The sequence below is a fragment of the Portunus trituberculatus genome, chromosome 34 (assembly GCF_017591435.1).
Source record: "Portunus trituberculatus isolate SZX2019 chromosome 34, ASM1759143v1, whole genome shotgun sequence".
Classification (NCBI taxonomy): domain Eukaryota; kingdom Metazoa; phylum Arthropoda; class Malacostraca; order Decapoda; family Portunidae; genus Portunus; species Portunus trituberculatus.
The window spans coordinates 7,664,317-7,681,816 of NC_059288.1; the positions used below are offsets into that span (position 1 = coordinate 7,664,317).

Consider the following 17,500-nt stretch of genomic DNA (forward strand, 5'->3'; position numbering starts at 1 on the left):
CCTTTCTCCTTTTGCCATTTCCTCCTCGTATCAATCTCCGTTGTTGTTTCACTTTCCTCTCTCCCTCTCCTCTCCGTTCTTGTGTTTCCCCTCCGCCAGTCACCGTGCCGGCATCCACCCACCCACCCATCCCATCCCATCCCGTCTTCCTTACCACCTGGGGAAAATCCATCTTCGTTATTGATTGAGTTCACTTCGAACCCGAAAACCTGTGACCGCCACGGACCACCAGCAGGCCAGGCGGCGTACGTTCGACTTGTCCCGCTGCTGAAAATAGTTTGCAATTTCCCTCCCAAAGCAGCTTTAATCGGGCAAAGGTTATGGCGTCATTACTACACAATTGTGACTCATGACCTATCTTCCCTATGAGCACACCTTGGGGTTAGGTGTGGGAGGAGGTAAGAGGTAGAAACACAGGTGTGGTTTTGCGGTACGACGTGTGGGTGTCTCCGGCGGCAGCGAGGGTGGCCGTCACACACCGCGCCACCGCAGACTATTTTTGACGGTGGAGTGTATGTCTTGTCGCCTCTCCGTGCCTCTCCGCACCACCAGCACACGCCTGCAGTGCCACACTCACCAAGGACACGCCAGGACACACAGTAGACACCGGACACTACAACACACACCCTTCTGAAATCGACCTTGCCTGCCAAGTGCCATTTCATTAACCTGTTGCTGTAAAGCATTATTACAAACGCAATTTTTTACCCTTCCGTGAACTTACTGGGCGGTGTGGCTCGTACAGAATAAGGTCCTTGAACTCACCCCCCCCCCCTCCAGTGACAGGGAAACCAGCTGTGATTTAAGGAAGCGAAGAGAAGAGAGAAAAAAGGAAAGAAAGATCAACTCCACCGGTCATGTTTGTTGGTCTCGCCGTCCCCTCCTGCAGTGCGCGGTGGCTTGGTGTGCTGAGTGCTGGTCCTGGCCTCCCCGCTAGTGCCACGCCCCTCACCCAAGTGTAGAGGGAGGATGGGCGGCCCGTGGAGGCGCCTACACCCAACAGATCACCCTAGACTAGTGCAGGTGAGTAATTATGCTGTTGGTAAGTGGTGGTGGTGATGGTGGTCAGTGTTGTAAATTAGTGACTTGCAGTGTTCTGTTGTTTTGTCCTTGTGTGTGTTTCACTGTTTGATCTGGTGCAGTCTCTGACGAGACAGCCAGACGTTACCCTACGGAACGAGTTCAGAGCTCATTATTTCCGATCTTCGGATAGGCCTGAGACCAGGCACACACCACACACCGGGACAACAAGGTCACAACTCGATTTACATCCCGTACCTTCTCACTGATAGGTGAACAGGGGCTACACGTGAAAGGAGACACACCCAAATATCTCCACCTGGCCGGGGAATCGAACCCCGGTCCTCTGGCTTGTGAAGCCAGCGCTCTAACCACTGAGCTACCGGGCCGTGTGTGTGTGTGTGTGTGTGTGTGTGTGTGTGTATCAGCAGAAGTCTTTTGTTATTTGCCATCTCGTGTGTGTGTGTGTGTGTGTGTGTGTGTGTGTGTGTGTGTGTGCGCGTGTGTGTGTGTGTGGAATACGAAATATGTAGGCGAAATTCCATGCACGTAAGAGTGTATTGATTTCTATAATCTCTACTTCTCTCGTCCTTTCTTATCTCTCTCTCTCTCTCTCTCTCTCTCTCTCTCTCTCTCTCTCTCTCTCTCTCTCTCGGTCATTACTCATCCTAATAAACATAGCGACTTGTTATATATTCATGAATCCTGTCTACACTATTTCTTGCATTGTTAAGCTTCCTCCTCCTCCTCCTCCTCCTCCTCCTCCTCCTCCTCCTCCTCCTCCTCCTCCTCCTCCTCACATCCTTAACCCCTTCAGTAGCATGATGCATTTCCATATTCACTCTGCTTACTATTTGGTGATGATACAGCTTCAGAAACTCACGGTGGGGGATTAAAATAGTGAAGACTGTTGCCATTAATCTTCTGCCCTCCATAGACCCTTCCTGATGTCAATAAAATGATCTAATGGTACACAAAACTCAAGGTAAAAAATGTGTCCCAGTATTGAAGGCATTAATTAGTTCAGTAAATGTAAAAATTAATGAGCCTGTATCTGCTTCTTTCCTGCCCCTTGCCTGCCTTTTCCTGCCTCCTCCTATGCCTCTTCTTCCCTCCTGCCCCCCTTCCTGTCCTCCTCCAGCCGTCTGTTGCCCTCTTCTGTGGCTCTCCTTCCCCCTACAGTAGTTAAAAGTTATGGGTTCTGCCTATCACCTTCCCTATGGCTACTTACATTGTTGGATAGTACTGAAGGGACGTGCTGGGAATAGAATGAAGGCTGCTTAAAGGGGTTACTACTACTACTGCTACTACTACTGTTACTGACTACTGCTACTGATACTATTGCTACTACTGTTGTTGTTGTTGTTGTAGTGGTTGTAGTAGTAGTAGTTGTTGTTGTTGGTGTTTGTGGTGATATTTTGTGTCTACTACTACTGATACTACTACTACTACTACTACTACTACTACTACTACTACTACTACTACTACTACTAGAAACTGCTGATGTTATTTAATCTATTTCAACTTCTCCTCCTCCTCCTCCTCCTCCTCCTCCTCCTCCTCCTCCTCCTCCTCCTCCTGCAAACACTAGTATTTTTGTAGAGATCTTCAATTTGTAGTATTTAACATTCCTGTCTAAATATCAGTTATATATTCTCGTATTTTTAAATGTGAAAAGTAAGATTTGTACGTAACTGCATTAATCTCTCTCTCTCTCTCTCTCTCTCTCTCTCTCTCTCTCTCTCTCTCTCTCTCTCTCTCTTCTTGATCTGATTGGAGTGACATTGTTTTGCCGCTAAAATACATTGCGAGTTCGGATTTTTTTTTTATTTCGTGATAAGTTTTAACAAGTTCTTTTCTTTCGTGCGTGGAATGTCACAGGAGAGAGAGAGAGAGAGAGAGAGAGAGAGAGAGAGAGAGAGAGAGAGAGAGAGAGAGAGAGAGAGAGAGAGAGAGAGAGAGAGAGAGAGAGAGAGAGAGAGAGAGAGAGAGAGAGAGAGGACAGAAACAAAGAGAAAACACACACACACACACACACACACACAGAGAGAGAGAGAGAGAGAGAGAGAGAGAGAGAGAGAGAGAGAGAGAGAGAGAGAGAGAACACACAGGGACAGAAACAAAGAGAAACACACACACACACACACACACACACACACACACACACACACACACACACACACACACACACACACACAGAGAGAGAGAGAGAGAGAGAGAGAGAGAGAGAGAGAGAGAGAGAGATGCCGTACATGTCACGATGAAGGAACAAAATGAGATTCTATAATTTTTCTTCATGTTTTTTGTTAACGTGACGTGTGTGTGTGTGTACGTGCGTGCATGTGTGTGTGTGTGTGTGTGTGTGTGTGTGTGTGTGTGTGTGTGTGTGTGACTCAGAGGGCAGGCACGCGGGGTAAACTATTAAATTGTTTGAGTCTTTGCTGAGATTAAAAATGAAGAGAAAATGATATGCCAGACTCAGAATTGAAGAAGTTTTAGGGTATTTCTCTCTCTCTCTCTCTCTCTCTCTCTCTCTCTCTCTCTCTATGATAATTTTCCCTATTTTCCTGTCTGTTTTTCTTTTCCCTCTCCTTTCCTTTTGTCATTCCTTCTTGTCTCCTTCCCCTTTTGTTATTTCCTTTCTTCTCTCCTCCTTTTTCCATCTTCGTCCTTTCTCTTCTCTAATTTTCCTCTTGTTTCTTCACCTTCTTTTGTTTCCTTCTCCGTCCTCCTCCTCCTCCTCCCTTCCACCTCTTCTTATCTTCCACCTTTTCCTCTTTTCTCTCCCACCTTTTCTCATCTTATCTCTTCCCTCATGTCTTAAACACCATTTGTGACCTTTGCCTTTCCTCCTCCTCCTCCTCCTCCTCCTCCTCCTCCTCCTCCTCCTCCTTTTCCTCCTCCCTAACGCATTACCTCGCCTTAGTTAATTGTAAGTTAAGAGAATAGTAACTCAGTGTTCCAAAAGTGTTATATGCAGTGGTGCTCTCTCTCTCTCTCTCTCTCTCTCTCTCTCGTTGGATTAAATGCAAGGACATTTATTTTTTGTCTAATCTTTTACCAGCGTGACACTTCCATCCATCTCTTTATCTTTTCCTCCTCTCTCTCTCTCTCTCTCTCTCTCTCTCTCTCTCTCTCTCTCTCTCTCTCTCTCTCTCTCTCTCTCTCTCTCTCTCTCTCTCTCTCTCCCTTTTTCCTTGCTTTTCTCATCTTTCCTCTTGGCACGAATGTTGCTTGCACCTGTTCTGTGTTAACCTGTATGACAGCTCTCTCTCTCTCTCTCTCTCTCGGTCACCTGCGTTTCCTTGTTCCAATTTCCATTCCATTTTCGTCTCCTTGCCTCTCCTGTTCCTCCTTCCTCTTATCTCACCACCCCCTTCCTTCTTGTCTCTCCTATTTCCCTCTCTCCCGTTCTCTTCCTCGTGTCTCCTTTTTGCACCTCGCTCTTTTCTTTTTCTCTCTTTTCCCTCCCTCCCTCCCTCCTTCCCTCCCTCTCCCCCGCATTGTCTCATTTCGCCTGTCAGTTTGGAGACCGTGTTTGTTTGTGGTGTTGAAATAGTCTTCATGATTTTCTTCTTTCGCGAATGAAGTTGGGTTTGGCATCGTCTGTGTGTGTGTGTGTGTGTGTGTGTGTGTGTGTGTGTGTGTGTGTGTGTGTGTGTGTGTGTGTGTGTGTGTTAAAGGAGGGTGTTTTTTCAGCGATGTGACAGGAAAGGGAAAGAGCTAGAGCGAGTTAACCAGCCGGCAGACCCTAAAGTATTAGTGTTTGACCTTTGATTGCCAGAGAGAGAGAGAGAGAATTAGTGGAGGTGACAATGCTGGGTTGAGTTTGTGTATATACCTATGTTATGGTATCTTAGGGAAAGGTAGGATGGATTGAGATAGATGGCCAAGCTCTCTCTCTCTCTCTCTCTCTCTCTCTCTCTCTCTCTCTCTCTCTCTCTCTCTCTCTCTCAAGTACGTATGTTATTGTATCTTGAAGGATTAGAGATAAATACCCAGTCTCTCTCTCTCTCTCTCTCTCTCTCTCTCTCTCTCAATCATTCTCGCAAGTTCTCAATTCCACCTCGGCTTCAAACACGCACTCGTTTGATCGTACGCCCGCCAACTCCGCCCCTCCTCTCCTCTCCACCTCTCCACTCCTGCCCAGAGTAAACAAGTGACTGCCAAACGGTGATTAATGTACCCTTTTTTTCTGTCTCTATCCCTCTTTTCTCCGTAAGCCTTGTTTGGTGACGAGAAGGCAGCGTTTGTATAGAGATCAGAGAAGGAGATGGATTGCCAAGAGAGGACAAGGTTGTGTTGTCTGCAAGAGAGAGAGAGAGAGAGAGAGAGAGAGAGAGAGAGAGAGAGAGCATCAGTTTCGTTATTTGAAATTTTTGTACCGGATCAATGTGCTAATCCTCGTACAAATTGGTGTGTGTGTGTGTGTGTGTGTGTGTGTGTGTGTGTGTGTGTGCTTTCTCTCTTATCTCCATATGTTCTAATTTCTTTGTGTGTTTTCTGTCTTGGTTTTCTTTTATCGTTTCTTTTTTCTTTATTTTCTTGTATTTTCTGTGTGTGTGTGTGTGTGTGTGAGCTTTTTGGTATTAAGTATGGAAGTTTTGTGTGTATTTGTAATGGAGGCGGTGCGCTGGATTAAAATGTGGTGTTTTTTAATGCTAGGAACAGTTCACATTGTCTTCCCAGATAGAGATAAGATACAGTAGTGGGTTTAGCTAATATTAATCCCTTTAGTACCAGGACGCGTTTTCTTATATTTATTCTGCTTACTTGCTATTTGGTGACTTTATACAGCTTCAGAAACTTTATGTATGGGATTAGAATAGTGAAGACTCTAGCCATTAATCTTCTGACCTTCATAGACCCTTCCTAATGTCAATAAAATGGTCTAATGGTACACAAATCTCAAGGTAAAAAATGTGTCCAAGTACTGAATGGGTTAGAATAGTGAAGACTATGGCCATTAATCTTCTGACCTTCATAGACCCTTGCTAATGTCAATAAAATCGTTTAATCACACCAAAATTCATGATAAAAATGCGTTCCAGTACTGATGGAGTTAATGAAGACACAACGACTAAAAACACACACACATTAACTCCTTCAGTACTGGGACGCATTTTGACCATGAGTTTTGTGCACGATTAGACAAATTTATGTACATTAGCAAAAGTCAATGGAGGTCAGAAGATTAATGGCCACAGTCTGCACTAATTTAATCGCCCACATAAATTTCTGAAGCCGTATAGAATAACCAACTAGTAAGCAGAGGGAATATGAAAACGCGTCCTGGTACTGAAGGGGTAAACACGCAATTCCTGGACAAACGAGGATATCAAGAAGGAAGGATCCATGTTGAGGACTCTCCATGCTTACCGAGGCTTGCAAAAAACTCAAACTGCTTTCTCCTATATAATTCAGACAGTGCTTTTAATGCGAGTGGGGCAGGAATGTGGCGAGTCTGTGTATTATGCATAGGCTTGTATTCAGCAACGCGTTATTTTCTGCACGGCTGTTTTCAAAGGTCACGTGATAGATTACTTAACCCCTTCAGTAGCAGGACACGTTTTCCATATTCATTCTGGTTACTATTTGGTGATTTTATACAGCTTCAGAAACTTGTATTGGGTGATTAAGATAGTGAAGACATTGGCCATTAATCTTTTGACCTCCATAGAGCCTTCCTAATGTCAATAAAATGGTCTTATCGTACAGAAATTCTAAGTAAAATGTGTCCCAGTGCTGAAGAGGTTGTTGAAATAGTGAAGACATTGGCCATTTATCTTTTGACCTCCATAGAGCCTTCCTAATGTCAATAAAATGGTCTTATCGTGCAGAAATCTCAAAATAAAATGTGTCCCAGTGCTGAAGAGGTTGAAATAGTGAAGACTTTGGCCATTAATCTTCCGATCTCCAAAGAGCCTTGCTAATGCCAATAAACTCGTCTAATCACATCAAAAATTTATGATAGAAATATGTCCCAGTACTGAAGGATTTAAAGGACCATATATTGAAACATTCGTGGATGCATCTCCGCTGTTTCCAAAAGGCTTCATTTGACTGTACGCAGATTTTTAAGGATTTTTTATTGTTTTAGTGAAATATTATGAAGTTTTTGTACATTATTAACAGAAGGAACACTCTACAGATCACGGCTAGTCATCTCTGTGGCCTTAGAAAGCAGTCGTGGTGAAGTAACAGATTTTTAAGAGTGTTTTTAATATTTCAGCAACATATTTATTACATCTTTACGTTATTAACTGGAGAAGCACTCTACAGAACCCGGCTAGTCATCTCTGTGGCCTTAGAAAGCAGTCGTGGTGAAGTGTCAGATTTTTAAGGGTGTTTTTAATGTTCTAGCAACTGATTAACTACATTTCTACGCAATTAACAAAAGAAACACTCTGCTGAACCCGTCTAGTCATCTCTGTGGCCTTAGAAAACAGTCGTGGTGAAGTAACAGATTTTTAAGGGTGTTTTTAATGTTCTAGCAACGGATTAACTACATTTCTGGATTATTAACAGGAGAAACACAGTCTTGGTGGAGAACAAAGCCTTTCTGAACACGAGTCAGTTTCTTATGCGTGTTATTGTGAAATATTGATGGCATTGAATCCATAACCTGTCACTAGAATCGCTACAAACACTCCTGAAAGGCTTAGAAATCTATATACTACCAACCAAAGCCTGTTAAAAGCATTCCAGATAAGAAGCAAGAGTGTTCAGGAATAATGCATGGACTGGAGGAGCGAAGAGGAACAGGAAGAGGAGGAGGAAGGAAATGGGTCGCTAAAACGTTCATGCATGAGTGAAGTGAGGTGATTTATCATGTTAGTGCAGTTAATTGGGAAGTTTTAGTGATAAGAAGTTTATGGAGGGAAATTATAGGTTGCGGTAAGTATATGTAGCCTTTATTTATTTTTTCAATTTATTTATTTATTTTCTTATTTATTTATTTATTTATTTTACCATACAGGCTCTGGTATAGGTAGAGGTGATAGGTCTCGTGCTTAGAGGCAAGTTACCGGAGCTATGAATATTTAACCTCTTAACTCGTGGGGAAACATACTAGACAATTTTGACAATGTATGGAGTGTGGAAGAAGAGAGAAAGTCAGCGAAGAAGAAGAGAATATTAGAGGACCATTTTTTTTGGGGAGGTGCAATCTAAGGACACAAGAGAAGAAGGAAACAGTGAAATGAATGTGGAAAAAGAGAGAAAGTCAGCGAAGAAGAAGAAAACATTATAGAGTTACTTTTTGGGCACTCTAAGGACACAAGAGAAGAAAAATATATATTACAGGACCATTTTTGACAATCTAAGGACACAAGGGAAGAACGAAAGAGTATATAAAGTGTGGAAGAAGAGAGAGAAAGTCGGCAGAAGAACTTGAAGAACAAAGCAAAATAGAGAGATAAGAAATAAGAGAGAAATGAAGAAAATATGTGACAGTTACATTTTTGGAGAATCTAACATATAAGAGAAGTAGGGAACTGTATATGAAGTGTGGAAGAAGAGAGAAAGTCGGCAGAAGAACATGAAGGACAGAGCAGAATAGAAAGATAAGAAACAAGATGAGAGAAGCGTCGATGCAAAGGTCAAACTTCCCGACCTATGACCTGACCTTACCTGATATTTATGTCGTTTTTTTTTTTTTATCCCAATCACCAATGAAGAAAAAGGGAAGGAAACAGAAACTCGCTCCCAAGTCGTTTTTTTACCTTCCAGTCACCAATGAAAAACTGGAAGAAAGGAAAAAAACTCACTCCTAAGTCGTTTTTACCCCAAGGCCTTTTACTCACAATCACCAATGAAAAACGAAGAAAAGAAAAAAACACTCCCAAGGCCTTTTTACTTGCAATCACCAAAGAAAAACGAAGAAAAACAAAAACTCACTCCCAAGACCTTTTTACCCACATTCACCAATGAAAAACGAAGAAAAAAAAAACTCACTCCCAAGGCCTTTTTACTTACAATCACCAATGAAAAACGAAGAAAAAGCAAAAAACTCACTTCCAAAGCCTTTTTACTTACAATCACCAATGAAAAACGGGAAAGAAAACAAAAAAAAACTCACTTCCAAGGCCTTTTTACTCAATCACCAATGAGGAAAGTGAAGAAAGGAAAGAAAATCACTCGCAAGTCGTTCTTATCTCCAAATCACCAATAAAAAGAAGGGAAAATACCAAAAAAACTCACCCATAAGTCGTTTTTTATCACCAAATCAGAAAAATACTCACTCCCAAGTCATTTATATCACCAAAATAGTGAAATCACCAATGAAAAAGGGGAGAGAAACGAAAAAAAAAGAAAAAACTACCACTAGAAACGAGACTGACCCTAATGTGTAGCTTTTTCAGAGAGAGAGAGAGAGAGAGAGAGAGAGAGAGAGAGCGTGTGGTGGCATGACAGAGGCACTCGCGTTCAAGGGAAGAGAACATGAGAGGGTTACAGAACACAGCGAGAAGTGTAGAGAACAAAGAGAAGTAAAGAGAATATGAGATTAGAGAACATGAGAGAAGTGAAGAGAACATGAGAGAAAAGTGAAGAGAATATGAGAGAAAAGGGAAGAGAAGAAGAGAAAAATGAAGAGAAGAAGAGAGAAGAGAAGAGAATAACACTGGAATAAGAATGTGAAGGAAGTGTAAAGCAATAAGGCAATAATGATAATAATTAAGTTAGAGAAATGTCAAAAAAAAGGAGCGAAAAAGAGACAAAAAGAAGGACAAGAGAGAGAGAGAGAGAGAGAGAGAGAGCGCGAAATAAAAAGAAAAAAGAAACAAGAGCGAGAGAAGAATGAGGAAGAGAATGTAACAGAAGTAGTAGTAGTGGTAGAAGTAGTAGTAGTAGTAGTAGTAGTAGTAGTAGTAGTAGTAGTAGTGAAAATAAAATGTATATTGATGAAAACTTAAGATGATTTAGTGAATATTAGCCCCTTCAGTACTGGGACACATTTTTACCTTGAGATTTGAGTACCATTAGACCATTTTATTGACATTAGGAAGGGTCTATGGAGGTCAGAAGATTAATGGCCACAGTTTTCACTATTCTAACCCATTAAGTACTTGGACACATTTTTACCTTGAGATTTGAGTACCATTAGACCATTTTATTAACATTAAGAAGGGTGTATGGAGGGTAGAAGATTAATGGCCACAGTCTTTACTATTTTAATCCCCGACATGAGTTTCCGAAGCTGTATAAAATCACCAAATAGTCACCAGAATGAATATGGAAACGCGTCATGGTGCTGAAGGGTTTAAATGTACGGTACTGAATATGTGTGGTAGAAAATGGAGATTTTTTTTTTTTATGCAAGAGGAAAAATAACGAAGAAAAAAAAAATGCCCACACTCGAATGCAACTTCCCTAAAAGATCAGTAAAGAATTAGCAAAAAAAAAAAAAAATGAAATAGATAAATAAGATAAATTAAATAAATGAAAATAAAATAAATATAAATAGATAAATAAATAGATAAATAAACAAAATCAATACCAATAGAAACACATGCAAGATACAACAGAACATAGTAACTTGGCAACACTGAAAGAAAGATTAGTTAATTTATAAGGAGGTGATGGGGGGGCGGGGGTGGTGTGGGGGTGGGGCGGGAGGGAGGGTGGCAGCGACAGACGTAAGAATAGAGAAGTACACGTGTCTACTGCAGAAAAGTACAATGATTTAGCCACATGGTATGAAAGGTCAAGGAGTACTTTAAGAGGAGGAGGAGGAGGAGGAGGAGGAGGAGGAGGAGGAGGAGGAGGAGTAAGAGGAGGAGGAGGAAGGACCGGAATGCCTGAGAGAGAGGGAGAGAGAGAGAGAGGAATTCAGCGCAGTCATAAATAAGATTATATACTTGTAGTAGTTGCGGTGGTAGTAGTGGTGGTGGTGGTGGTAGTAATAGTAGTAGTAGTAGCGGTAGTAGTAGTGACGTTCTGGTCGTAAATTTAAGTGTCGTCACAACAAATTAGCCGTGTCATTGCTGGTATGTCTCTCTCTCTCTCTCTCTCTCTCTCTCTCTCTGGACCACACCCTCATCATAAATGTTTTAGGGCGCCTATTATTGTGTGGCATTACCGGGAGTAGTAGTAGTAGTAGTAGTAGTAGTAGTAGTGGTGGTGGTAGGGGTGGTGATAGTAGTAGTAGCAGTAATAGTATTGGTGGTGGTAGTGGTAGAAGTAGTAGTAGTAGTAGTAGTAGTAGTAGTAGTAGTAGTAGTTACAGTGAGGGACATAAAAGGACACAAAGGAAGAACAAGCAGCAGCAGATGTGTTGTCCCTTACGAGGTTGTCTGTGTGTGTGTGTGTGTGTGTGTGTGTGTGTGTGTGTGTGTGTGTGTGTGCAGGAAAGATAAAGCCAACAATTTACTTCCTCATGTGAGTTGTGAACGTACATGTGTACACGCCTTGGAGACACACACACACACACACACACACACACACACACACACACACACACACACACACACACAAGCAAACTGCACTCCCTCTGTCGGTATTGATCTTGGTCATGCACTCTATACTCTCTCTCTCTCTCTCTCTCTCTCTCTCTCTCTCTCTCTCTCTCTCTCTCTCTCTCTCTCTCTCTCTTTACATTATAGTTAATCTTTTTATTGGTAGTGAAGAATGTTAAATATGTTCTTTTAAATTACTTAGAGAGAGAGAGAGAGAGAGAGAGAGAGAGAGAGAGAGAGAGAGAGAGAGAGAGAGAGAGAGAGACCCTCCGCTTTAAAAGTCCTGTGCTGCTCTCTTACAAAGTGCATTCACACACACACACACACACACACACACACACACACACACACACACACACACACACACACACACACACACACACACACTAATAACCTCACCATAAATTAAATTGCAAGTCATCAGCGTAACATCAGCCTTCATTACAGGATTAGTTCAGGATATTTGGGATAAACCTTCTCATAAAACAGGTATAGAGAGAATTATGCTGTGCTACGCTGCATTATATTGCCTCGTGCTGTGCTGTGGTATGCTGAGCTGTACTGGGCTATGGTTCGTACTGAGAAACGCTTTGTTCTCTCATCACGACTGTTCTCCAAGGTCACAAAGATGATTAGCGGGGTTTTCAAGAGTGTTTCTCCGTCACTGCCTTTAGAACCGTAAAAAACACCTTAGAAATCGCTGTTTTTCCCTCCCCTCGACTGTTTTCCAAGGTCACGGAGATGATTAGCGGGGTTTTCAAGAGTGTTTTTCCTGTTGATAATGCAGAAATCTTGTCACTCTGCCTTTAGAACCGTGAAAAACACCTTAAAAATCGCTCTTCTCTATCATCATGACTGTTTTCCAAGGCCACAGAGATAATTAGCGGGTTTTTCTCATTTGTTCCAGCATATTGTCGTTTTCCTTGTATCAGAGAGAGAGAGAGAGAGAGAGAGAGAGAGAGAGAGAGAGAGAGAGAGAGAATACGTGCGTGCCATACTTTGTTTATCATTCGTGTTTGCATGAAAGAGAGAGATTAAAAAGGGAAAAAAAAAGGATGTGGCTTTCATGTCGGTATGAGAGAGAGAGAGAGAGAGAGAGAGAGAGAGAGAGAGAGAGAGAGAGAGAGAGAGAGAGGAAGCAGTAAAGAGGGAATAAAGGAGAAAGTGTGTGTGTGTGTGTGTGTGTGTGTGTGTGTGTGTGTGTGCGCATAGATAACTGATGCGTGTATTATGGAAGAGGAGGAGGAGGAAGAGCAGAAGAGAAAGAGGGAGAGGAGGAGGAGGAGGAGGAGGAGGAGAAGGAGGAGGAGGAGGAGGAGGAGGAGGAGGAAACCTTTAAATAATAGAGAGAGGAAAAGAAAGGCGTGATACACATGGAGACTTGGGTACACACACACACACACACACACACACACACACACACACACACACAGAAAGAAAGAAAGAAAGAAAGAAAGATAAATAGATAGATAGATAGATAGAGAGAGAGAGAGAGAGAGAGAGAGAGAGAGAGAGAGAGAGAGAGAGAGAGAGAGAGAGAGAGAGACCGATTGATCCATAATTCCCTCAATAAACACAAATAATACCTAATTTACTATTAAACACTTTTAAAAACTCTCCTCTTTCTTTTCTTCCCCTTCTTCTCTCTTCCTTTCTTTTCTTCCCTTCTCCCTTCTTCTCTTTTCTTCCCTTCTCCCTTCCTTTCTTTTCTTCCCTTCTCCTCCCTTCCTTTCTTTTCTTCCCCTTCTCCCTTCCTCTCTTTTCTTCCCCTTATTCTCTATTATTGAGGTCAGCAGGCTAGGTTTCAGCAGAGGAGGGGTGGAGGAAGGGGTTGATGGGGGGGAGGGGGTGGCTGTGATGAGGTATGGGGGTATAATGAGGCAGGGGGGGGGATTGATATATGGGTCAGGGTTTGAAAGGTTGTGTGTTGCGTGGTGTGTGTTGGTGTGTGTTAGGTCAAGGTTGTGGTGATCTTGTGTTGACTGTCTTGTGTTTGTGTGTCTCTGTTTCTCTTTTTTTCTCTCTTTTCTCTCTCTTTCTCTCTCTTTCTCTTTCTCTCTTTTCTCTCTCTTTCTCTCTCTCTCTCTCTCTCTCTCTCTCTCTCTCTCTCTCTCTCTCTCTCTCTCTCTCTCTCTCTCTCATTATTCTTACAGTATCATCATCATCAACATCACTACTACTACTACTACTACTACTACTACTACTACTACTACTACTGCTACTACTACTACTACTACTGCAGCAGCAACAAGAACACTAAATTTCAATACAACTTATTTTACATTACTACTACTACTACTACTACTACTACTACTACTACTACTACTACTACTACTACTACTACCACCATTACCACTACTGCTGCTGGTGTTTGTGTTGGTGCAGTCTGCCTTTAGACCTGCAATTTCTGGGAAGTTGATGATACAGAAGGGAAGATAAGGAGAGAGAGGAGAGGAGAGAAGGGAAGGGGAAGAAGGAGAATTAGCTTGCTGAAAGAAGGGAAGGGAAGGGAAGGGAAGGGAAGGGAAGGGAAGGAAAGGAAAGTCCAGTACCATTTGCAACGAACATATGAAGTTAAACTATTATGATGTATGGTGTGATAGTTTATTTTCTCTATTTATAAAGGTATGGGTTGTTAGTTCACCTCTTCAGTACCATGACACGTTTCCATAATCCTTCTGGTTACTATTTGGTGATTTTATACACCTTCAGAAACTCATGTAGGGGATTAAAATAGTGAAGACTCCGGCCATTAATCTTCTGCCCTCCATACACCCTTGCTAATGTCAACAAAATGGTCTAATTATACACAAATCTTAAGGGGAAAATGCGTCTCAGTACTGAAGGTGTTAAAGTAATGCAATATATGAGAAACTAGCACCCGTTGAGAGCGTGGCGCATGTCGAGCCCCTTTTGTTTTGACCCATCGACGTGGCAGACGAGTGAGACAAAGGAAGACTCAAACAGTTAACTCGAGCTTCCAACACCACCACAGTACTCGAAAATAAGAGAACATAAAGTAAAAAATTTAAATAATAATTAATTACAGCTACAGATCCAGACGAAACCCAAACTAAAAAAACAATCTGGGTTACACTTAAGACTATCAACTGAACGGAACAGATTAACTCGAGCTTCGAACACCACCAGTACTTGAGTTCAGATAGCCATACCAGGAACACACCACGTCGCACCTTTACTGAAAACTCGCACGCCTTACACCAGATTCGTCATTCAGTACAGCTAAGTTCAGGCTAAGGTTGAATCAAGGAAGGGTTTCATCAGTTCATTATTTGCCTTGGGGTATCTCGCAGCATCAGCCTCTATCCAGCGTGAGCAAAAACAGTATCTCTTATTGTTTACTCTTCTTGTCTCAGCTTGCCTGGTAATGATGCCCTTATTTCTAAACGCTTTGCTCTTCCACCATCACTGATTTCCAAAGGTTCCAGATAAAGCTACTCGTGTTTTTAAGAATATTTTTATGGTTCTGGTGATAGATTTGCAAGATTTCTATTTGATTTAATGAAGAAATTGTCTTAAAAACCTGGCTAGTTGTCTTTACTCATGTTTTTAAGAATATTTTTATGGTTCTGGTGATAGATTGGCAAGATTTCTAGTTGATTAAAAGGAAAAACCGTTTTGAAAGCCGCCTGGTTGTTTCAGTGGCCTTGGAAAATTCTCATAGTGGGAAGGGAAGGCGTTTCTAAATATGGGCGTGAATTCTGTGTGAGTTTGGACAAAGCTTAGTGCAGTGCCGAGGATGAGACAGCAAAAATGAACCAGGGAAAGCTGCTCATGTCGGGTAAAGATACTACTACCACCACCACCACAACTATTGCTGCCATAAACCTGCAGTATCTGGCAAGTTGATGATACAGAAGGAAGGACAATTAGCTTGCTGAAAGAAGGGAAGGGAAGAGAGTCCGATACCATTAAATTTTTGTAACGTGTATGGAGTCAGTGGTGGAAAGATGAAGAAAAGTGTTAATATTTTGTGTTCCTTTAGTGCTGAATAACACACACACACACACACACACACACTGACCATACCGTTGCACTTTTCAGCAGCAGAGGTGACAGGCTGGGCATGGAAGTGGTGGGTGGAGGAGGCTGGTGGAGCGCTGGGGAGGTGGACAATGTGACAGTGTTGGCGGCGCAGCATGATGATCCCGCCGGGGCACTGGAGTCGGCAGATCTGTCCTGGGCCGAGGGTTACAATGACAGCCTGTCCACAGCCCCCACGCCCCTCGGCAACACCTCCTCCTCCTCCAGGGACACACAGCGGAAGATCGAGTATTGCACCGAGTGGTCCGGCGCCACACTCACTCTCTTCCAGGTGAGTGATTAGTTTACCTCCACCTGGCTCGTTACAATTAGTCTACCTGTAGTCTACCTGCTGATGGACAACTAGCAGATGGGCGGGATGAGTGGAGGCAATGACAGGTGGTGGAGGCAGTGGAGGGGAGGTCACTTTTGCTAGCAGGTGGACTGGGTGAGTGGAGGCAGTGACAGGTGATGGAGGAGGTGGAGGGGAGGTCACTTTTGCTAGCAGGTGGGTGGGGTGAGTGGAGGCAGTGACAGGTGACGGAGGTGGTGGAGGTCATTTTTGCTAGCAGGTGGGCTGGGAAGTGGAGGTGATGACAGGTGGTGGAGGGGAGGTGACCTTTCCTGATTATCTTTTACCCTGAGATGTGTTTACTTGTTGTATAGCCACAGCACTCCTTCAACTTCTGCTCTTTTTCTCTGTGACTCCACTTAACATGTGACTAACTTTATTTACTTTATTTTTTTTTGTATACATCAAGCCAGCATCATCTTACTACAGGGTCTCTAACTCCAATGACTTTAGGGCCACAGCTTATGCCAGTCTGGGTTTTAAAGGACCACATAATTTCCTCGGAGTGTGCTTGGAACTCTTTCAAAGTAAAGCTATACTTGTTGTGTCCCATTATTTCCCTATTAGCAGTTTATAAATTAAGACGTCAGAATTTGGTTATCAAGCAGATGCAGCATATTAATTTCTCAACTGGTGACAAATGTTTCTCTCTCTCTCTCTCTCTCTCTCTCTCTCTCTCTCTCTCTCTCTCTCTCTCTCTCTCTCTCTCTCTCTCTCTCTCTCTCTCTCTCTCTTCCAATATCCTGACAACTTCTCTTGATGGCATACTGTACATACATTTAAACACACAGATAACTCCACAGGTCACAGGTGGACAACTTCATTCTTCTATATATCTTGCCAACATCATCTGTACCAACTTCTGTCAGTTTCATATTCTTATTAATCTATCAACACCTTATAACTTCACTTCATGGATGGCAAACTTCACATACCTTTTAAACACTCAAATAACTTCACTCCACAGGTCACAGGCAGCCAACATCATTCATCTATATATATAACCAACATCTCACAACGAACTTCTTCTACTTTGCCTCTTCCACATCCATCTACTACATATTTTTCAATCTTCCATTGCTACATAACTCCCCAGACAAACCTCACTTTTAAAACCCTCAATAACTTTACAGGTGGCCAACTTCATCTGCCTTTTGGCCTTCCTGGTGCCGCACAACTTCAAGCTCTCTGGCCTGGTGATGCGTGCTGTGCTGAGTGTGGGAGTGCTGCTGTTCACGCTGTGGGCCGGCCTAGATCTGTGCGCTGTGGACATCCTGGCATGGAACCTCTCCTTTCTGCTGCTTAATGGGGCCCATGTTCTCTACCTGACCTACACTGTGTGGCCGCCTCGTGTCCACCCCGACCTGCTTGACCTGTACGAGAAGGTGTTCAAGCCCCTCAAGGTGTGTTTAAAGGGTGTTGAAGTGGTGTTTATGTGTTCTACCTGGATTTAAAGGGTGTTGAGGTGGTGTTTGTGTGTTATATTTGTGTAAATGGTGTTGAAGTGGTGTTTGTGTGCTCTTTTTGGGTTTAAATGGTGTTGAAGTGATGTTTGTGTGTTCTTTATGGGTTTAAATGGTGTTGCATTGGTGTTTGTGTGTTCCATGTGGGATTAATGACAGGAAAG

The 17,500-nt window shown here is 42.7% G+C and overlaps 1 protein-coding gene across 1 annotated transcript in view; it reads left to right on the plus strand.

Annotated features, from left to right (window-relative positions):
* Positions 1-461: 461 nt before the first annotated feature.
* The window catches only part of LOC123512595 (blood vessel epicardial substance-like), a 29,535-nt gene continuing 12,496 nt past the window's right edge, over positions 462-17,500 (plus strand). Inside the window, 3 exon segments of the mRNA XM_045269022.1 lie at positions 462-1,023; positions 15,543-15,813; positions 17,007-17,276. Coding sequence (XP_045124957.1) covers positions 15,565-15,813; positions 17,007-17,276 — 519 coding nt within the window. The 5' untranslated portion in view covers positions 462-1,023; positions 15,543-15,564.